At 49.2% G+C, this 23903-nt stretch overlaps 1 protein-coding gene across 1 annotated transcript in view; it reads right to left on the minus strand.

Annotated features, from left to right (window-relative positions):
• Window positions 1–23903, minus strand: part of LOC144773899 (transmembrane protease serine 12-like) — a 791014-nt gene that overhangs the window by 656198 nt on the left and 110913 nt on the right. The window contains exon 2 of the mRNA XM_078658970.1: window positions 16521–16716. Coding sequence (XP_078515096.1) covers window positions 16521–16716 — 196 coding nt within the window. The remainder of the gene's footprint in view (window positions 1–16520; window positions 16717–23903) is intronic.

Below are 23903 nucleotides of genomic sequence, written 5' to 3' on the forward strand. Positions count from 1 at the left end.
TATTTACAAGACAGGGCCACCTGGACCACTGTCAGGAATCAGAAGTAGCACTTTCAGAAATAGCACTTAGAAGGTAAAATATAAATTTACTTTAGCACAAAATAGCACAAAACCAGTAACTACTGGTAACAGGACCTCACTAGCACCACCTGTACTAGGGAGAAAACAACCACCTACACATCACAATACCTGTGGGGGTGGAAGCACATGACACATGATGCAATGCATAACATTCATTCAGAGGTGTAAGGGAGGAAAACACATGATGCATCACAATACATTCAGAGGTGTAACAATAACATTGCGCAAAACTTAGATCAGTCACCACCTGTGACAGTCCCTGTGTCCCAATGTCAGGGCCTAAACGTCGCAGTTGCCCACAAAGTGCTGGGCAACTGGTGCAGGGAAAGTTTGGGCAACGTTGGAGCCTCTCTGGCTCAAGAACCACCACTGTGGCACTGTGGGGCCTCTCTGGGCTCCTGGACAAGAAATGGGGCTTCAGAGCCTCTCAGGGCTCTCCAAACGAATATGGGCACCAGAGCCTCTCTCAGGCGTTTCCTTCCAGAACCATTGGGCCCCAGGAGCCTCTCTGGGCTCCTCAACAAATACACTGTGGGCTGCCACTGAACCTCGGGGCTCTGCACAACGAAATGCCCCCACGAGCCTCTCTGGGCTCGCAACACAATGTGGGCACTTGGGAGCCTCTCAGGGCTCAAATGAACATGCCCCCCCTGAAGCCCTCGTGGCTTCACAACACACAAATGCTGCCTCTTCGATGGAGCCCCCCTCCTGGGGACTCGAAGCAGCTATGGCCCCCAAGAGCCTCTGTGGCTCTGCGAACAAATGTGGCGCCGTGGAACGCGGGGTCACTGAAGATGCCCCTGGAGCCTCGTGGCTCCAAAACTAAGTCAGCGCCAGCAAGTGGGGGGGGGGTGCGGGCACCGGCAATGTGCCCCGACGCCTCCCCCTCTTTGCAAGGTAGCCCGGGGCCCTCCACTCACCGGGTCTATGGCGGGGCTCCTCTAGCTCTGCTCCCGTCGGGCGGGGAACTCCTCTTTCGTGCTCCGCCCGGGGCACACGTCCAGGCTCCTCGGCGGGACACCCCGGGGCTCTCTCTCTCTCCCTCGGGAGCCCCGGACGGCCGCTTCCTGCTTCTGGCTGCGGGGGCGGGACTTCCGCTCCTTCTTCCAGGGCCGCGCAGCGATTGGCCGGCCTGGGAGCTCCTTCCGGGTCGTCGCGGGCAGCGCGGCGGCCTGACTCAGGCACCGCAGGCAGGGGTTGAATTCCCCGAGGAGTGGGCTCCCTCGAGGGAAGGAATGCACGGGCAACAGCGGCAATCTGGGGGCAATGCCGGGTGGGCACCGGCTGTGAACGTGCGGCAATGAGCGGGGTGGCACCCGCGCCGCTTGGCACAAAAACACGGCAATTTACAGCGTGGGCAGCCGCAAGAGTAAAGCGCTCCCAGCGCTAGGAGGACAGGAAAAGCGCCCCCAGGCGCTATGGGGACAAAGGTAAAGCGCTCTCAGCGCTAGAAATCAGAGACAGCGCTCCCAGCGCTATCAGGAATCAATAAAGCGCTTCCAGGCGCTAGAGGCTCCAAAAACACAGCAAGAGCCTTTTAAGAAATGCAGCACGCAGTGGGGGCAGGGCTGGGCCCAGAGCCAGCACACTGGGTCTCCAGGCAGGGAGACACTCCAAGTGGCGGTCCTCTGGCCCAGCGACAGCAGCAGCAGCCCCCTCAGGATCCTGGAAGAGAACAACTTCAGTGGGGACACAGCCCCATTTTTATACACCATATTCCTTTGTCTGAAGGTGCAGGGTGGGGGCGGAACCAGTCGCAGCTGGTTCTTGAGTACTCTGTTTACCTCAACCACCCTCTCTATTCACTGGCAGGGCTTGGGTCATTAGACGCACCACAGGGGGGCGGAGCCAGCATTGTGTGGGGAAAACCCAGCCCATCCAGGACACAGGTACACTCCTCCCACACATCACTCATGCTAATCTCCCACTCACCACCGGGCAGACCCATCCAGACTTCCTGGAGCCTGGCATGCCAGCCAGCTCCAGCCAATCACACGCCAGCACCCTCACAGCACACGTACAGCCATGTCTAGAAATGGCGCTTCCCCACTAGACACATACAAGCCGCACATACCGTTGCGCAGCATTCATTCCCACGAGTTCACACATACCAGACTCAAGCCTGTACACCCCATGCATCAGGAACTACCAGGGACCCATACATTCCCCATGCATTCCTATGGGCGGGCAGGCCTAGCTCAGCACATGCACTCAGAGTGCGCACGCACTTTCCACTGGGACACAGTGAAAGTGCGCAGAATCCCAAAAATCACTATTGCCAGGTCACCATTACCAGCAAAAAGTTTAGGGGTGAACCTGCCCTAAGGGCCAAAGTCCAACAATAATCCTGTACATAATACCCATCCTCCTCCTCCCAATCCTCCTCTTGATACTTAGCATGAAGATCTGATGGGCAATGAACTGGTCCAAAAAGCCCATCATCATCTGCTTCCAGGACATCCAGTAAATGGCTAAGCGGCAATGAAGAGATCTGTGAATGATTTAGTAGAAAACGTCTCATTGACGGCGTCATCGACGAAAACTTTGGTGATGGAAAATCTGGAGTGAGAAGTAAAGTTGAAGGCCTCCTTGGTTTTAATAGTGGCAACGTCGACAAGGCTTTTGTCAACAACAGTGGAGGTGAGACTGCTGCCAACGATGAAAGGATGATCATCGACGTCGGAGGCTTCTTCAAAGATTTATCCGATGCGCTGGTCGACGTTGAAGTGGTCATCGTCAAAGGTGGAACGGCCGTTGAAGAGGTATTCGTCAATGGAGTAATGGTTATAGATGAGGCCCTTGGCGATTTGACAGTAGTTGACAAAATTGTCATCGACTGTGCCACCGCCGATGGGGCAGAAAACAACATTAGAGACGTCGATGACAGAGGTGAAGTGGTCATCATCGGTGTTTTTTCGTCGATTAATGTTTCAACGGCATTTCCGTCGTCGATGAAGATTTCATGGCCATTTTAATCTTCATCAATGAGGAATCTGAAGAAGATTTTTTAGGTTTTGAAGTCAAAGCAGAGGCTGGTGTGGGAGGATTGGAATGTACCACCGAAGAAATTAAATGCTTGCTTTCTGTGGGGAGCTTTTCAAAGATCCATGGAGCGTCTTTTTTTAATTCTTCTTATGGTGTTCTGGAGACTCCAAGGGCCTCATTTATGAGGCCTGCGTCAGTTTTGCGCTTCCGATGCGTCACTTTTTATGACGCATCGGCGGCGTAAAAAATGCCACCTGTTGCGCACTATTTACAAAGTGACGCATCTAAGCAGATGCGTCACTTTGTAAACCCCTGCGCTACATTATACCTGCGTCAGGTATAATGTATGCTGAGGGGGCGTTCCCCCGCAAAAAGCCTCGTAATAGTGACACAGTGAAATCTATGAGATTTCACTGTGTCACTTTTAGGACGCTGTTGCGTCAAAATCTTGCGCCTGCCTCACAGCAGGCGTAAGACTGACGCAAGCCCTTTCACATGGGTCTTTCCCCATGTGAAAGGACGCATTGCTGGAGTTGCGTCACTTTTGTGACACATTCCAGCAATGCGTCACTTTTGCGCTTACAGATACGTCAGAAATACTGACGTATCTGAAACTCCTTGCGACATGATGCGTCATACTGTAAATATGACGCATCTTGCATCTTTCCAGAGGCATGGGAGCTCACACTGCCCTCCTAATCAGAGAGAACATCAGACTTGGTTTTAAGTCTTTGGAACCAAAATAATAATCTGCCCGCCCTGTACTTATCGCTTTAGTAGAAAAGGTTTACAAATGTTGCAGTCTTTAACCTTATGGCGTGGGTGTAAGCAATGGATGCAGTCTTTATGAGGATCTTCAGCATAAAGTTTCTTCTTACCATAACATTCACATGATCTGAAGAGTCCTTTTTAAGAAGATTCCAACATGGTGTCAGCAAAAGGTGGAAAACACCAAAGATGTGAAGAAAACTGAGCAGAGCTCAGGGGAACTCCCTCTCACGTGATGTGACGTCCTTGATCACAGGATACGATCAGTGTCCCTGTGGGGCCGAAATGCTTAGGGCATTACCCATATTGAATTACTTTCAATATGATTAAAATGAGCAAATTGAAAAATGTATTCATTAAAAATTTTATTTTAGGAGTTTTGTATAGCGCTAGCTGGACCCGAGGGTATCAGAGCGCATCACTGCATGTACAATTATGAGCATTATCAGCATATACACAATCCACAGCATGTACAATTATGAGCATTATAAGCATATATACAATACAGATATTGCGGTCGAACATGAGGGTTTGGGCTGTGAAGATTTCAGATAAAGGAGCTAACGTGCTAGGAGCGAGTAGGGTGTCTATCAATCAAGACGAGCCTCCAAGATTATTCTTTGTTCAGGCAAGACGGGTGACCCCGACGTTTTCTAGTTCTGATATGACTGTCCCAAAAGAAAAGCGAAGTTGCGGTAAGGTGTCGAACCGCTTCAGGTGTACCCTGTGCTCTTATCGTTTCGTTCAAGAGCGATCTAGGAAGAGGGCTTTGAGTAGGTTCTTGAATTTCGGGAATGAAGGGGTCGTTCTGATATGGGGGTTTCCAAATTTTTGGTGCATTTCCAGCAAAAGATTTAGTTTCGGTTATATGTTTCCGAGTCTTCAGTGGGATGAGTAGTACAGTGTTGGAACTCCTGAGGTTCCTGGACTGGCCGGCCCTTTTGAGTTTGGCGGCCAGGTATTCTGGTTTGCCTGTGTGAAGGGCTTTATGCGTGAGGCAGGCCGTTCTGAAGCTGGCTCGCAATTCAATTGGGAGCCATTTAAGTTCTCTGAGTGTGAGAGAGATGTGCTTGAATTTCTTAGTTCCTCTGACCATTCTTGCTGCAGCATTGAAGGTTGTTTTTCAGGGGGCCTAGGTTTGATTTTGCTGTCAGGGCTGCGATTCCATAGTCAATTCTGGAGAGCACCAGTAGTTGGGTGGCCTGTTGAAGGTATTTCGGGGGAAGGAACGGTTTTATTTTCTATAGTAATTTCAGATTGAGAAAAGCGCTTTTGGCGGATCTTGTAATGTGTTTTTTCATGTCCAGTTTGGGGTCTAGGGTGATACCTAGAGATTTCACTGAGTCCGCCGGGGTGAGGGTGCCATTGAGGGTGTCAATGGCTTTGAGCCATTCTTCGATTTGGGGGTTTTCGTCTCTGTTGGAGATGAGGAGTACTTCTGTTTTCTCTTGATTGAGTTTTAGGTGGTTAGTTGTGAGCCAGTGTTGAACCTCTTTGAGCGTGACATTTAGTCTATGTATGTCGTCAATGGAGGTGGTTTCCAGATAAAGCTGTGTGTCATCCGCGTAGAGGTGGAAGGGGATGATAGAATTTCTGAGCAGTGTGGTAAGGGGTTCCATGTAGATATTGAAAAGTTGAGGGGAGAGTACTGACCCTTGTGGAACACCTCTATTGACGGGGTGGGGGTCAGACTCAAAGTTTTTAATTTTTATTCTTTGCGAGCGGTTGAGGAGAAAGGAAGAGAACCAGTGGAGGACCATCTTTTCAAGGCCAGCTCTTTCTTGAAGGACTTTGAGGAGCAGAGTGTGATCAACTGTATCGAAAGCGGCCGATAAGTCTAAGAGGATGAGAAGGCAGCATTGGTCTGAGTCAAGTGACTTATGAAGATCATCTACGACATTGAGGATTGCGGTTTGGGTGCTGCAGCCCTTTCTGAATCACCTGTGAGTGCAGCTCATCTTTTACCATCAATGTAAAATTATTGGGAATATATATATTTATTTGGGGTTTAGGGATGGGTATGGATATTGGGTGGTAAGGGTGTTTTTAGGGTTCTGTGGGTGGTTATTGGTATTGGGTGGTAAGGGTGTTTTTAGGGTTTTGGGGTGGGTGGGGTTTTTGTAACTTAACTTAACTTAACTTGTTGTTATTGTGTGCCTCGTTGGAAGTGGGGTTTCCCCTTAAGATAATATCCCTACGGTGTCGCTACTCCCTCATCTTCGCTCAGTTCGCTCTCAAGCAACTGGAGCGCAATCACTAGGGCCTCCCACGCTCTAGCCACCTCTAAGGCCTTGTCATTGTCTAGGCGCCTGGCCTGTTGCAGCCGCAACGGGCTCTCCGCCTTTGCCCATCGCACCAGGGTGGGCCTCCAACGCAAGTAGCTGGGTCCCTGGCTAGATTTCCAGTGCATGGTGACCTCTCGTTTGGCCAGTATCAAGCCCAAATCGTAAAACTTACTGGTAACGCGAGTACGGGGGGTGTGAGGGAACCATAACAATAAGCAAGCGCCCATATCCGCGTCTATCTGCCGGTCCATGACAATATTCAGGCATGCCATCACCGCTTCCCAGTAACCAGTTAGCTCACCACAGGACCAAAACATGTGTGCGAAGTCCGCTTCCGCTGTCCCGCATCTAGGACAGAGCGAAGATGCACCTTCAAAATATTGCGAGATCTTAACTGGCGTTAGGTACGCTCGGTGTAGAGTAAAAAACTGGATCAACTGGAACCTGGCATTCCTAGTGCCCTTCCACGCCCGCCGCATTAGCTGCGGCCACGTCGACTCAGGGATCGGTCGCCCGATATCACCTTCCCACTTGGCTCTCAGCCCATCCATGGGCTGCAGGGCTTCAGTCGACAGCCTCCGGTAAAGGCAGGTGACGGCCTTGTAAGTACCAGCTGCCATGACCACATATTGACAGCACTCTGATGTCGGTGGTTCGGTTAGCCCTCTCTTCCAGTGTCTCCAAATACAAGCCACCAGCGAGGCGTGCAGCAGATAGTCACCTCTTGGGAGGTCGTAAGCGTCTCGCAGCTCTTGGAATGTGAGCAGCGATCTATCTTTGTAAAGATTGCCAAGCATTTGCAAACCAAGCTCCTCCCAGGTCGCCAGCGCAGACCAGTCGCCTCCGTGCGGAAAGGCCGTGCACATCCCTAGTGGGATCTCAGGGGCATATGGGCGAGGGGTGCCGGAGCGCCTATGGCAACGAAGCCAACAGCTACGAATTGTACGTTCCTCCAGTGTGAGCTGGGTAAGGTCCAATTTCTGGCCTAGGATTATAAAGGAGATGACATGTCTTGGAAATAGCCTGCCCACTACCCCCTCTGGACCCCGGAATTCTAAAGCCACTGCCTGGGTAAGCCACTGCAGCTGCGCCGCTAAGTAATACCACTCGAAATCCAGGACCGCAAGTCCCCCGTCTGCCCTGGGGCGCATCAACGTGGCCAGCGCAACGCGCCGTCTGCCCGACCCCCAGATGAACCCGGAGAGTAGGAAGCGGAGTCTGTTAAAAACCGACGCCGGGATTCAGATCGGCAGAGTGCGAAACAGATATAATAAACGGGGAAGTGCCACCATTTTCAGTAACGCCACTCGTCCCGCGACCGATAGCGGCAGTGTCCGCCAGAATCTCATGCAGCTTCGCAGATTCCGGATCGCTCTGTCGAAGTTACCCTCCAGGAGGGCCAACGATGAATGATAGACGTGTGAACCTAGATAAGGGAGGGAATGGTATTCCCATCGCAGTTAGCCCTCTGGTTGGGAGTCATCTGTCCCTGGTGCCAGCGGGAATAGGCAAGATTTCCCCCAGTTGACTCTCAGTCCTGAAAGGCGGCCAAAATCTGAGAGCAAGCGCTCGGCCCCACGCAGGGAATCGTCAGTGTCTGCTAAAAACAGCAAACAGTCGTCTGCATAGAGAGAGATGTAATGGGTGTCGCCTCTCAGTGGAAGGCCTTCATACGCTCGGCCCATACGGGCATGAGCAGCCAGAGGCTCTATAGCGAGCGCGAATAGTAGAGGGGACAAGGAGCATCCCTGTCGAGTCCCCCGTCCAACCCTGTACGGGGCAGTGATGGTGGCACCCGTCTTGACCCGGGCAGTGGCCGCGGCATAAATCAAGGCAGTCCACTTCACAAATCGTTCACCCAGTCCAAAGGCCCCCAGTACCCGGAGTAGGTACGGCCACTCAACGCTGTCAAATGCTTTCTCGATGTCAATCGAAAGGACAGCGGCACCCGGGAGGCCAGCAACATCGCCCCCCATGACCCGAAGCAGCCGACGCACACAGGTGGCGGTGGTGCGCTGGGGAATAAAGCCCGCCTGGTCTGAGTGCACCCAAGCGCGCATGTGGGCCAGAAGCCGCATCGCGAGAACCTTGCTCAGAATCTTATAGTCCGTCGTGAGCATGGATAGTGGGCGGTAGGCCGAACGGGAGCCAGCATCACCGCCACGCTTCAGTAAGGGTCCCACCAAAGCCTCGCGAGTAGTCGCAGGTAAGGCCCCGGCGTCCCAGGCCTCCCGGTAGACCGCCCGTAATCGCGGTATCAGCACATCCGCGTAGGCTGCGTAAAATTCAATCGGTAGCCCATCTGTGCCAGGGGTCTTGCGGCGAGCCATGTGTTTAATGGCCACATGGATCTCTCCTTCAGAGATATCCCCGCCCAAGCGGTCCACGTGTTCCGGGTCGAGCCGGGGAAGCCGCGCCGCTAATAGGAACTCATGTAGCTCCCCGGGCGCACTTGGCATCTCGCTGCTATAAAGGTGTGCATAATACGTCAAGAATTGATCGTTGATCTCCGATTGAGTATAAACCATGCGTCCCTCCGGGGTAGCCAAAGCTACAATCAGAGTGCCTCGGGTCCCAGGATTGGCCAGCCAGGCCAGCAGCGAGCCCACCTTGTCTCGTTCAGCATGAGCTCTAACAAGAAACTCCTTATAGTCAAAGCAGCGTAGTTTCTCCATTGCTGACGCCACTTCCTCCCGCGCGGTCGAAACCGCTCCGTGAGCCTCAGGAGTCATGTGACTACGTCGTTCCTCCTCGTGTAAGCGATCCTCGCTTTGCGCGACATCCTGCAGGAGGGTCTTACGGACTCCCGCGGTAGCCGAAATACAGACGCCCCGAACCACCGCCTTAAAGGCGTCCCACTCTAGCGCCCTACTTGAAGCTGTGCCCACATTAGCATTGAAATAGCCTTCCACCCCAGTGCGTACCTCAGCCTTAAATGCCGCATCCTCCAGCGCCAATGGGTTCAACCGCCACGTCGGGATAGCTTGGGGTTGCCGCGTCCATTGGACCACTACCAAGCAAGGGTTATGATCGGATATCGTTTTAGCCAGGTATTCGCTGTGGCGGACCAAGCACTGAGCGTCCGGCGAGCAGAGAATGCTGTCAAGGCGAACATGCAGAGCGTGTGGGTAGGAGTAAAAGGAAAAATCCCTCTCCGTAGGGTGTTGAGTTCACCATGCATCAACCAGGCCCCATCTACTTTGCCACTCTCCCCTAGTCTTCGCTAGCCTGTGAGCTGCCGCCTGCGCCAGTGGTGGGTGAGATCTATCTAATTCCACATCCAATACAGAGTTAAAATCCCCCCCTAGTAGAACCGTATTGGCTAGGACTGTCGCCAGTTTCCCGGACAATCGCGCAAAAAAGACAGGCTGTTCCACATTTGGGGCGTAGACGCTGCAGAGCGTCACGTCCCTCCCATCCAGGCGGCCCTGTACAGCCACAAACCTCCCCTCAGGATCGACCACTGTCACCAAGGGTTGGAAGGGAACCCCCGCCAGCACCCAAATCAAAACTCCCCTTGCAAAGGCCGAGTATACAGTGTAAAACAGCTGGCCCAGCCACCTGCGCTACAGAGCCCGCCCCTCTGTCTGGTCAATATGGGTTTCATGTAGGAAGGCTACCTGAATCCCCCTACGAACAAGATAGGCATGCACCTTGTGACGTTTCAGCATGGAATTCAGTCCCGCACATTCCAGGTCACACACTTCAGCTCAGGTAAGGTCCCCATTCACAATAGCAAGTACAGTTGTAAGTAAAGAAAAAATCCTAGGCACACTGACAACACCCCAAAACCAGAACCCTAAGACCACCCAACAGTCCCGCGTCCCACCCATCCCCAGAATAGGCCCCAAACTGTAGAAACCCATCCAAAAGTCAAAATCCCACGGAAAACAGTCTCTGGTAACTACCAGAGTCTCACAATAGGTGTGAGATAGGGGGGGTGGCCTGTCGCTATTTCCAACAGACCGCGAGCTACATATGCCCCCTGACCGGTCCTCCCTAGTGTGTCCTAGGTGCCCCACATCCCCACCCCGTCGATGGCAGGAGCCACAAAGTATGCAAGGCAGCCGCCCAACAACAGTTCCCCGCTCGCCCGGGTTACATGTCTCCACCCCAAACACAGATCAGGAACACAGCAGCATATTCCATACCACTTCGGGGGGGGGGCATTAGGATCATTCGTCTAGTAAGTCATCTGCAGTCCCAGGTGTGACATGGGGCGGCCCGGGGCCGCCACCGCCCGATTCCTCCGATGCCGCCTCCTCAGATCCCCCACGGGAGCCTGACTCCATCGCCGACGTCGATCCCACTGTCTTGGAAATGGTAGAGACCGCCCGGAGGGCCAATTTGCGTTCCAGCTCAGTCTGTGAGACGGAGGGGGTCCGAGCATTCGGTGGTCGTCTCCTGGGCCTCCTGTTCCGCCTAGGTCTCGGTGCTGTCCTCCGCGGCTCCCCAGATGTCAGATGAGCATCCGCACCGGTCCTGTATAATTCCAGCCAGTCGCATACCTCGTCAGGAGAATTGTAGAAGGAGGATTTACCTTCCATCATGATCCGCAGGCGGGCTGGGAACAAGAGAGAGTAACGGATACCCTCCTCCCGAAGAGCCTTCTTGACTGCCAGGAAGGTTGAGCGCTACCTCTGAACCTCAAGAGAATAGTCCGGGTAGATGGAAACTTGGCCATTGTCCACTTTATAGGGCCCCAGTGCCCGCGCCTTTTGCAGAATAAGATCTCGGTCCCTGTAGTGCAACAAGCGCGCCACCACCGGCCGAGGAGGCCGACCCTCAGCTGGGGGCCGGGCCGGGACCCGGTGGGCGCGCTCCAAAGTGTAGAACGGCGTCAGACCCTCCGGGACCACCATGTCACGCAGCCAGGCCTCCAGATAGCCCAACATGTCCGACCCTTCAATTTTTTCGGGCAGGCCAACCACGCATACATTATTGCGGCGGTTGCGTCCCTCTGCATCCTCTGCCCTCTGTTCCAGCAGGTGCACCCGTTTTTGCAGCTCCCCGAGAGAAGCCTCAGATGCCTTGACCGTGGGTTCCAGTGCGTCCATCCGAATCTCGGCCTGCTTGACCCGGTCTGCTAGTTTGCCATGGTCCGCCCGCAGGAGCCCCAAACTCGTGGATACCTGACCGATGTTGTGGTGCAAGGCCTCTCTGGTGTCGGCGATGGCCTTCAAGATCTGCTCCAGCTGGTCCTGCGGTAGGCCCGTCGTCGATCCATGGGCCATTGTGGAGTCCTGACTGCTCGCCGTTCCCCCCGCATCGTCCGGAGGAGGCTTCAGGCGCTTTCCCATGGTGGCAGCCGGTCTCTGTTCTCCCCGACAGCAGGTGTTGGGCGTCCCCCCAATCAGATCCGCCGAGAGTTCACGCTGCGCTGGCGGGCCAGCACACAAGCCTGCAATCCCAAGGGACACTCCCCGTGTTACGCACGTGTCGGCGCCGAGGGTCTCCAAGTCCAGCACCCCATTTCCAGCACCGGGCTGACGTGCCCTGTGGCCCAGGACAGATGCCGCGAGGAGGCCCCAAGGTTGAGCCGCCCCACCGGCTCGAGGAGCAGGGCACCTGGTAGGCGGCAGTCAGTGCGTCCTCCGTAGTGTGGTGGTGTCAGTGGCGGGCGGCCCCAGTCCCAGCCATGTGAAGGTCGACGGTATGCACGCCAGGAGAGAGCCGCCCCCCGGGTTCAGGCCTCGCTATGTTCTTAGGCCCCCCGTCATGGGCCTCAGCTCCCCACGCCAGCAGCAACCGGTAGGGCACCACAGGATTAGGCCGCTTCGGGGGCCCACAGTGCTGACCCTTCAGGCCTCCCGCCGTCGGCAGGGCACTCCAGCTCCGCAGGACAATTATCCAGTGCTAGCAAAGCACTCTCTGCGAGGCACTGCAGGATCGGGCCCGCCCCGATCCCGCGTCCAGCGTCCAGCGCCCAGCAGGCCCCCGCAGCCACAGGAGACTTCCAGCCCTCTCACCTGCGGGCGCTTCCGATCAAATCCCGCTGCTGCTCCACTTCGAGACGGCCCATCCACCGCCGCCGCTGACCGGCCGTGAATCCGCGGCTCGACTCCCGTGGCGGCCGGCGGCCGGCGGCCGGCCAGCCCCCACCGCAGGTCGGCCTCCTGCGTAATCGACGCCGGGGATGCAGCAGGGTGCACAGGCCGCAAAAAGCTGGCCGGCCCTGTCCGCGAGATCTCGGGTGCGGCGCGGCTCCACACCGCCGTCGGGTCGACCTCTCCGCCCCCGATCAGGCCTCACTGTCCGCGGGTGTGGATGTGGTCAAATCCAGGTCAGTAGGGTTATCAGGATAAGGGATAGCAGGATAATCGGGGAAGGCCGCCTCGGAGCTCAGAGCTCACGCGTCCATTTTCTTCGGCGGCCAAGCCACGCCTGCTGCTTATTCAGTATAACCGCAGAACTTCATAAAAGGCTTCGAACTTGCATTACACACAGTATAAAATAGGCTGCTACAGAATACACAAAATGGTTTAAGATAAAAAGTGTTTCCAAAATATAGATTTTCTGCAGAATGCACTTAGTAAGTGCAGTTTTTTAGGTCTCGCCCTATGCAGCGTGCATGCGCTGTTTAGGAAAGACCTTTAGCTATCGCTTTGGCTTTTCAGCCAAAAATGTGCACGCGTTCCATTGCCTTCAATGGCAACGCGTGCACGTGTGGCGATTCACTTGCGGGAGCGAGCGCCGCCATATGGTAGCAATTATCGCTCCCACAAGTGAATCGCCCAGCCCCCCTCCTCCCCCCTGCCGCTGCGCGAGGCGCGTGCTTGCTTGTGATTGTTATCTCAATGAGTGAAGCGACATCTTAACAGTAGTCAATTTCAACCAACCCACTCTACCTCCGAACAAGCTTCGCTGCCCCGCAGTTCACTCTTTCTAGAAATTCACAGCCCCACTGCATTTTCTTTTAACACTTCTAGTACTTTTTCTTGTATCTAAATGTATTACCAGAAATGTACCTCTTTGAAAGTAGCTTTTTTCCTACTGGGAATACATATCCTTTGAATTGAATGAATAGGGGGAAACAGGCTTGTGAGTGTGCATATAGCCGCAAAAGCACAGATTAACAACGTTGCCTAAGAGTAAACTAGCATATGGCCATTACCTTACCAAGAACATCATAACAGGATCTTGGACTATCCAAGTAGTAAAACCAGAACTGGTGGCAATTCAAACTACCAGCCTACAAACACCATCCTCCTCCCACCTCCCCTACAGCATTTCTATTGCCTTCCCCAGTCTTCACCAGAGCACCCCTTTCGCAGCTCTGCTCATCTGACAGGTGCCCACAGGCACCCTCCCGAATGCCCCTCTCAGGTGCCCCACCAGACAGCCCTCTTTTCGCCCCTCTCACATTTCACCAGCTCAATGTTGTAGGTCTGCAGCGCTGCCCCCTGCTGACTCCTCCTTGCAGCCCGTTCCCCCTGCCCGCTGCACTCGCCTGTTGTCTCGCAATAACAGCCTCACTACATTAACCGCCACCGGTGACGCGACCAAAAGGTGGAGACCGATACAGCCGTCTTGGAAGAGAGCAGTAAACAGGAGCGGATATAGTTTGCTACTATGACGCAAAGAGTCAGAACACGATAGCGTCATCATGAGTTAGACTGCTATAAAGCAGATTCCAGAGAAAGAAAGTTAATTGTAACTAATTATAGGTACACCACAGAAGCACACATCTACATATTTTCAAACCATTCCAGTTATTTTTGAGTAATAAGGCCATCTTAGAACATAGCTCTAGGACGTTAAAATACGGGGAAATATAGCCTGGACTATAAAATCTCATAAAAATAAACCTGCTTAGACCTAATACCTAAATACAAATAAATAGATATACGCATTTATATGTTTTCAATATCTTAGTCTAGCACGTTTTGAAAAACAGAAATGATATCCGAATGACAATTAATTTATTGCGGAATGTTTTGTTTGTTTTAGGGACTGTGGTTGTTTACTCTTAACGGGCACAATGCCAGTTTAAAATAGGAACTAAGGGTCCGATGTAGGTAATCTCATTTTACCGATTCCTAAATACCAAATTTTACCGATTCGGTATTTAGGAATCAGTAAATATGATGTAGGTAAAAGTTTGGTAAAATTTACTGATTCGGTAATATTCCTTATTACCGATTCGGTAATACCTGGAGGCCCATAGGAATGAATGGGAAGCCATTCACTATTACAGATTCGGTATTTACCGAATCGGTAATAGAGGAGCATATTCAAGGGGGGCAGGGTGTCACATTAACACCCTGTTGCACCCCTGAATCGTGCATGTGTTAACATGTGGCGCACATACATGCCCTAAGGGCGTGTATGTCTGCCACATGGCACCTTGAAAAAAGCAAATTATTTCTTTTTTAAAGGTATTCGGTATTTACCAACAATTTGTAGTTGGTGGTAAATAACGAATCCTTAAAGCAAAAATGCACTCTCTTAAGTGCTACCTACATAGGTTTTAAGGAATCGGTAATTTACCGATTCCTTAAAATAAGGAATCGGTATTTTACTGATTCCTTAAAATAAGGAATCTGTAAATTACCAAATCCTTATTTCCAGCCTCCTACTTTAGGAAGGGCTAAATACCGGTCGGTAACGGGAAAATCATCGAGTTTTGGCCGTTACCGACCGGTATTTAGCTACCTTCATCTGGCCCTTAGTTACTCCAACGAGCCTATGGAGTCTCGGTTCGTTTTTTATGTTCATATCTACTTTCTGCTTGGCTGTCTCCTTTCTATAGTTATTGAAGACCTTTGTTGCGCATGGCCATCGGATAATGACAGGTTACATTATTAACCGGCGCGAGCGTAGTTGCTGCTCATGAAGGGATATGGCTTACTCTGCCGGCCGTGAGCAGTTATCTGCTGCTTGGAATACCCTGAGCCTTGGTCTCGTACCAGCTGCTGCCTTGGGCCTGGTATGTTCCGAAGCCGTGGTGAAGGGGAGGGTGAAGGTGGTGTAGTTTAATGAAAATGTTGCCTCCCTAAACACTCCCTAAACACATAAGCACTTGATATAATGTTGGTAAGAATTTAGAGAAAACTGGAAATTCCAAGGGCATAGATGCCCAAGTATAACATGTTACAAACAAGCATTTGCAATGCAATAGGCCTCGTATTTACGCAAGTTTGAGCTATTGGCATTGTACATGACAATGCCTTTTATTTATGTTTTGGGTTTTAAAACATTAAAAAAACGCATTGCCATTTACAATGCCAATAGCTTAAACTTGCCAAAATGCAAGACCTATTGCATTGCAAATGCTTGTTCTATAATGCCACGGTCTTTTAAAAGCACTCACTTCACACATCTTAGCCGGTAGTTTCCTTACAATACCCCTCAAAAAGAATAAATGTGTTTCTTCAGGAAACCCTGTTTTTTGGTAACCATCTTTAAAAGCTCACACTTTACATTATAGCTGGTAGGTCCCTTACAATACATCTGAAAAAGAATAAATGTGTACCTTCAAGTGATTCCATTAATCAGCCAAAAAACTGGCTTCCAGCCCAGCCACAGTTTGAAGACGGGCGCCCATTTACCTGTCCCACTTCACCCGTGACCCCTACCACATATAGTGCACCTGTCAGCACCCCACCTTCCAAAGAAACCGCATCAGCTCCTGCCTGCAACTGCTCCTGGCCGCGTTTTGCGCCTTGGCAGCATCCCTCCCCTCCCCTAAGCCAATCACAACACTGCAATGGCAGCGTTGTGATTGGTAAGACGCAGCAGAGAGCACCCCAACCGGGTAATTTTCTCTATGTAGAGTGCGCATGACTGCTTTGTTCGGCCCTGGGGCCAACCAAACAGTCAGTACCCACAACAGTGGGTAAGCCACTCCCCCCTGCCCTCGAGCAGGATCGCCCACCCGCCCGCCCACAACCAGGCACTTCAGCTTTTTCACAGTGCGAGAAGCAGAAACATAAAATGGTAGTTTTACCTTTTTATATTTCTGCCTTCTCACACTGCGAGAAAGCAGGGGGCGACGCCACAATTGTGAGACTTGTATGCACCTTTTAAAAACCTAATAAAGTTTGACGGGAAAAAAAAACTGTGAATACACAGGAGAGTGGGTGGTGTCTCTGCTGTATTAAAAGTAAAGTTACCTCTCATATATAAAGCAGTGTTATTCCACATGAAAGGCAACAAACACGTATAAATAATAGCTTACCGTTCAGTAACTTAATCAATAACATATTTACCTAATGTTATGTTCACTAGTATGTCTAGGGGTTGCAGTCTTTGTGGTGGTATGAAGACGGTGAAGTAAGAGAAGGACATGCATGACATGCACAACTTAGTATAGCCCATTGTCGGTCATTTATATTTTATCATTTAATTATTTCATTACATTAAACACAAATACATGATATTAAAGAGGTAAATACATACTTGGCTTTCCTAAAGCAGTGTGCAGCTGAGAGCAGCCAAATTTCAGAAATAACAGATCCACCGCAAATGTGTTCATATCCTTTGAATAATGCATAGTGCTCAAGGCTAACTTGCCATGGCCACGCGCCATCTCGTGCAGTTTTACCTCCGATGATTCGAGAAGTGGGGTAGTCTACGAGAGGTCTAAGCCCACAATCTAGAATGCAAAAAAACACTTTCAATGATAAGACTGTTTTCAAAACACATGCTCCAATCAATGCGATTTTGGGAAAACATTAATAAAAGTATTTTTGTGTCTGACTTGTTGCTTCAAGTGTACGTTCACTGCAATCAGTACATCTTCTGAATGCTGTAGGTGCAAGCAGTGGATACAATATAGAAGTATCTCTGTGGATTTAATTGTCTGCCTTTTGTCCATTCAACGCTGAGTGCATTCCTCTGGGTGGGTTTGGAGTTCTATGCCAGGCTCCTACCAGAGACCTAATAGATACAACAAAGAGGGGAGTGGAGAGAAAAGTGAATTTGGTCTCCCCGGACACAGTTAACAAAACAAAAGGAATCCACAGAGGTGTGGTATAGTATGATCCCGACAATGGTGGGGAGCACACAGTGTTCTTTAAATACCCCTCCTACACCAAAAGGGCCCTTGGTGTCATGCTTCATCATTGGGGTCTTCGCACCCCTCTACAGGATGTGGTGTGCTACTGACCAACGATTACGCGGGAGCACTGATTTTAGATCTATGTGTGGTGCGTGAGGGTATTGAATGATAAGTGAGTGGTGGGATCAAAGTGAATAAATGTGTATATGTTAAAAAATACCTGGCAAGTGAGGTCTAATAAAACTTTAATGGGCCTCTGTGCTGGTATTGTTAAAAGGGGTGTGATGGAGGTACGCCCCCTGGTACAAGCTACAGACACATACTTGAAATATACCAAAGCTGTACTTCAACTCTTACACCATCTACCTTTCAATCCTGCCAACCAACTACTATTGAGTCTGGATGTAGAAAGTCTCTATACCAGTTTGCCTCATGATGAAACACTCAATATCATTGAGGAAGTGCTGTTTGCCACACCATGGAATATCAAACCCCGAGAAACGTAGTGATGGAGTGCATCACTCTGGCATTGACGAGGAATTTCTTCCAGTATGAGGCACTGCAAATGCAAACGATTCCAGTGGCAATGCATGGGAAGTAAATCACTCCCACAACAGATATATTGCATCGTGAAGCAGAAAAAAACAGCTTCTGCATTTCACCATGTCCCTAGGAACAAACTAAACAGCGCCCATGGGCCCCCAGGATCATACCAACATTGGCCATCCAGTCAAACAGGTGTGATCACAAGACTATATTCTGATCGCGTGCCACAGTCCTGAACTCCCGGGTTCCAGGATAATCGTCCACAGTGTGCTGCTGCATACAATGGACCCGAATCTGACGGGAGACTCCCGATTTTCTAAGCCATAAATGGCTTTCTTTTCACTGTCTCCCTCATGAAATTGCCTCTGCTTGAATAGAAGTCAACAGGGTGATACACTCTCCCGATTATTTCTGTGAAATCTTCAATTTTCGTCTTCGAAAAATGTTGGGATGTATGCTTCAAGTCTAAATCTATCCTGTCTGACAGCATATATACATTTACACATCACCAATAATAGGGCAGAGAAAGCCAGCTTCTTGTGAATTGTTCAGATCTCACACCAGGTACGTTTAGTGAGTGAATTGAAATACATATTTGGTGCACATTAGCAGCTTATGTCTATAGACAATCTTTAAAAAATAAACGTTATTCCTGCAGATCCCAGTGAAATGTTTTGCAGAGATTTACAAATCCCAACCTCATGCGAGGAAGCTCTGCCTCTTCCCTCATTTATGTCATGTTTGAGAAGCACTGACAAAGCAAACAGCAGTTGGGATTGTGGACACCACAAGCTCCCCAAACACTCCTTTCACTCCCACACAGAACAGATAATAAATCACATTGATTTAGGCCCAGATCTCTGTACTGGGGTGAATGTATGACATTGTTCTGCATTCTGTCCATCAATTGTTCTTTTTAGATAATAAATCACAGGCAGCAGCAGAGCAAGCTTCCTCCGCGCGCGCACACATGCAGTGCAAGCTTCCGCCAACAGAAGTGAATTAGTTGAAAGGTACATGTGTATAGGTTACCATTACTTGGCAGGTAGGCAAAAATAGATGCAGCCAGGATCAGCAGTAGGATGCTCCCGTTGCTGTCTGATTGCTCACTTTCCACAAGACCTTGGGTGAATTATGTGTGCTGTCAAGCTTTCATTTCCAGACATATCAAGCTCTTATTTTGTGTAGCCTTTGCTGTTTGTTGTTGGCAAGGGACAGAGGCAATGGGCATTCTAAAAGAAGAGGGTCATGTCGGGTGCCACGCGAGGCCTCTCTGAAATATGCCTTAACTGCACTGCTCACCCATTGGTGGTAAAATGTTGTTCTGCAGTCTGTGACTAAAGATTATGTCTAACAGGGGTTTATGGTAATTGGCATAGCATTGTTCCATGATCTCGCTGAAACAATGGGCCAGATGTAGGAAGCCTATTACCGATCGGTAACGGCCGAAATTAACGAATTTCAGCTGTTCCCGACCGGTAATAGGCTTTTATGATGTAGGGGCCCAAATTAAGGATTCGGTAATTTACCGAATCGGTAATTTAAGGAATCGGTAAATTACCAAATTCTTAAATACCGATTCGGTAAATTACCGAATTCCTAATGTAGGGAGCACTTACATGAGTGCTTATCCAATGTTAGGATTCGTTATTTACCACCTTCTACAAGTTGGTGGTAAATAACGAAAAAACCCAAAAAAGCCTTTTCAAGCAAATTACTTCAGTGCCATGTTGCAGACATCCATGCCCTTAGGGCATGTATGTGTGCCACATGTGCACCCATACACAAATGAGGGGTGCAACAGGGTGTCAAAGTGACACCCTGCCACCCTTCAATGTTTTCCCCCTTTATGCTAATCGGTATTTACCGATTCGGTAATTGCCATTCATTCCTATGGGCCTCCAGGCCCATAGGAATAAATGGCAATTACCGAATCGGTAAATACCGATTTGGTAAATACCTAATCTTAACGATTCGGTCATTTTTACCGAATAATTTGCTACATAGCATTTACCGATTCAAAAATACAGAATCGGTAAAATTCGGTATTTTCTAATCGGTAAATGTCCCTCACCTACATCTGGCCCAATATGCCTCATGTGCAGATACCATCCTGCCATCTCTTGCACTCCCATGATGAACTCCTAATATAGACCTTGAATTTGCTCTGTGCACTGGACTCATCGCTTTTGTACACTATCTTGTTAGAATTTTCACAATATCCGTTGCTCCTTGGGGGTTGTCTTTATTATAAAATGCTTCATAATTGTATAATATTTTAGACCTTCTTAAACTGTGAATAGGTAAACATGATTCACAATCATTCAACCTGTTTCTGTAAGGAAGGGTCAACACTCCGAGGCTCTGGAATGAGAATGTAGAGGTGCTGCTATGGCTGAGAGCAGGAGCCTTGAACAACTAAATAATACACTGCTGTATGCATTCATGTCCATGCCAATAGACCCAATTCAGGCTGTCTCCCTCCTGAAATTGCCTCTGCTTCAAAAGACGTTTTTTTAAAATAAATTTAAATTGTGCAAATTGCTTGGGGGTTCCCGGCTTCCAGTAGTGATTCAGTGGGGGTCCTCAGGAGTCAAAAGTTTGGGAACCACTGCCTTAGAGCATTCCTCAGATTTTATTTTCTGACTCAATTGAATAGTGTAACAAGGTATGGTTATTTACAACGAGATACACAGCTTGAAGCCAGAATGCAAAACAATCTAAACGTAGCAGAATACTTTGAAGATTCTGCATACAAATAATTCAAATGAGGCGGTTTGTTAAAATCGGCTGATATTACAGTCATACAGTGACCTCTTGTGTTCAGACAGTATATCACGAACTAGTGGTTTGCAACAGACAATTGGGGGCAGATTTATGAAGGACCTGCGCCGCCGGTGCGTCACTTTTTCCCATGTTAAAAGTGACGCACTGGCGGCGCAAGGCCTTCATAAATCTGCCCCCTGGTCTTTTCGAGAACGCGAAACCAAGGGGCAGATTTATGAGGCACTTGCGCCACGTTTACGCCGCTGTTGCGTCACGCAAGGCGGCGTAAACGTGGCGCATCCCTACGAACGATTTACAACGTGACGCATCTAGGCAGATGCGTCACGTTGTAAAGCCCTGCGCCGCTTGTGGGCGTTCCGGCGCAGGGTGGGCGTTCCGGGGCAGGTGCGCCTCGCAAAAGTGGCTGAGTGAAATCTATAAGATTTCACTCAGTCACTTTCTGGCCAATGCTGCGTCAAAAGCCTGCGCCTGCTTGAAGCAGGCATAGGTCTTGACGCAGCATTGTTAAGATGGGGCACCCCCGAGCCTTGCTGGAGCTGCGTCGCGCTTGCGACGCAACTCCAGCAATGCGTCACCTTTACGGCACAGATGCGTCACGCATCTGTGCCGTTTTTGCCCCATGGTGCGCCGCATTGTAAATGCGGCGCACCATGGGTGGCGGAGCTGTGGCGCACTGTGGCGCACATTAACTGGCGCATCCCTGGGGATGCGCCAGTTAACATAAATCTGCCCTTAAGTGTTTCCAAATTTTCAACAGAGGAGGAGTTAGCTCCATCCGAGGAGTATCATTCTTTCGTTCACACTATTGGCTGGTTGGTGTATTATTCCGTCTACTAGGAAATGCTTCCCTTGGAATCCATGAGGGACGATTTTACTTCTGAAAAATGCAATCACCCAGTTTGTCGCAATAGATTATTTATCTCATCTGTGTATTTTTGGCAGGAAGCAAGCTTTTTTCCAAACTTTTCCCACTATTGGCCAAGCCAATGATGGGCGCCAAGCCCAAGAGAGAGGGGCCCCCTACATTAAGGCTCATTGCAGACATGATCTATCCCTGTGAGGCCCAGGAGAGAAGCACCCTCTTCTTGGCCTCATACTGCTGCATTATAACTGCAAGGTCTCGGGCAGGGAAAATCATTCATTAAAAGGCAGCGCTGAGCCAAAGAAGATGAGCAGCGCCCAGGTACAGGGCTTTCAGTGAGGCTGGTGCCTCTGGGCTTCAGGCCCTGCAGTAATTAAAATCTGATTTTGAAAGACATATATATTGTGCTTTACTTTGATACCTTTTACAGGGCAGGACACTGGTAGATATCCAATGACTGTAAAAGAAATTACAGTAATCCATGTCAGTCATGCCAGTGAGGTAGCTCCTATTTATATTTCACACATGTTTTAATTTGCTTTTACATTTTCCTGGATTTTGATTTAATATGTTTTTTTAATGCAGCATATGAATCTTGTATTGTACCCACAGTGAATTGACTTGCCCAAAGGCGTCTGTGTGAGTTTAGGTAATTGTAATTGTAAATGTATGCAATAGCATGTGAATTACATGAGAGGGGGGTCAGTGGAGGAGGGAGCAGCTGCCATGGTAGTGCTCACTCCAGTCTTTATCATCAAAGTACTACTGCAACTTCAACGCCCAGGGAAGGGTTTCGCACTCTCCCTTGCCCCTTAATGGGGTATAATGACTGTGTAGTCCAGGGGTTGGTCCCCTTGCCTGGGCCATGCAGCCAATATCCAGTGGTGTGAGGCCAAGTGCAGGGAGCCGCCCACTCCTGGGCTGCACAGTGCTACACTATGGCTGTGATGTCTAGTGGCTGAAACCCACTCCTCTCGGCCTCACAGCTCATGGAGCAGCTTGATGTTGTGAACTGTCTTTGTTGAGGTATCGACCAGTGTTTTACCCTGGAAAGGATGTGAATACAGAGCTAATTCAAATTACTGGGAGTTCTTGAGACTCAGAGAAACTGCTTCACTGAAATCCATAACTAAGGGTTTGCACTGCTCACTATGCTTTGGTTCAGCTTTGCATTTTATTGAATGCTTTTCCACACCCTGGGTTGCAAGCGCTGCAAGGCCCAGGAGAGGGGCCACCGACCTTTGGCAACACAGCATTAGATCATTGCTGCGGTGAGGCCTAGTGTGTGGTGGGTTTCCGCTCATTATCCAGCGCTGTGAGGCGCAGGGAAGGGGCGGGGGGGGTCTTCTCCTGGGCCTCATAGCATCGCAGGGAGGCCCACAGCAGGTACAAACATTCATTAAAAGGTAGGGATTTGAAAGGAGTTTATATTGTGCTCCATTTTGATATTCTTTATAGGGATCACTGACAGAATATCGACTGAAAGAATATCGACTACCCAAAATATCGTTGAGAAAATATCGACAGTCAAAATATCGAGTTCCAATCTACAAACAGGTAAGTACAAAAATATCGAGTACAAAATATCGTTTACAAAAATATCGTTGTAAAAAATATCGACTTTACTAAAAACAATGTTTAATTACATTAATATAAAAAATTAATTACTAAAATATAATTAACAATACTTAAAATAACTTTTAATAATTAAATAATTAATGAAAGTAAAAAAATAAAAAAAATTTCATCATATTTCTTAAAACATATATATATAGTAACAAAATTTAATTAAATAATAGGCAATATTGTATATGTACCCCAAAAACCCAAAACTGACCCTGAACCCTAAAAATACCCCTTTACCCAAAAACTGAAAACTGACCCTGAACCCTAAAAATACCCCTTTACCCCAAAACTGAAAACTGACCCTGAACCCTAAAAATACCCCTTTACCCAAAAACTGAAAACTGACCCTGAACCCTAAAAATACCCCTTTGCCCAAAAACTGAAAACTGACCCTGAACCCTAAAAATACCCCTTTGCCCAAAAACTGAAAACTGACCCTGAACCCTAAAAATACCCCTTTGCCCAAAAACTGAAAACTGACCCTGAACCCTAAAAATACCCCTTTGCCCAAAAACTGAAAACTGACCCTGAACCCTAAAAATACCCCTTTGCCCAAAAACTGAAAACTGACCCTGAACCCTAAAAATACCCCTTTGCCCAAAAACTGAAAACTGACCCTGAACCCTAAAAATACCCCTTTGCCCAAAAACTGAAAACTGACCCTGAACCCTAAAAATACCCCTTTACCCAAAAACTGAAAACTGACCCTGAACCCTAAAAATACCCCTTTACCCAAAAACTGAAAACTGACCCTGAACCCTAAAAATACCCCTTTGCCCAAAAACTGAAAACTGACCCTGAACCCTAAAAATACCCCTTTAATTTAACATAATTAGCAATTAATCAATTAAATTAAAGTAATTACCAATTACATTTTAATGAATTAAAAAATATTTTTTAATTTACAATTATTTAAATATTACTACCAATTATTAAATTTACATATTTAATTAATTATAAT

Source organism: Lissotriton helveticus, chromosome 1_1 (assembly GCF_964261635.1).
Source record: "Lissotriton helveticus chromosome 1_1, aLisHel1.1, whole genome shotgun sequence".
Lineage (NCBI taxonomy): Eukaryota > Metazoa > Chordata > Amphibia > Caudata > Salamandridae > Lissotriton > Lissotriton helveticus.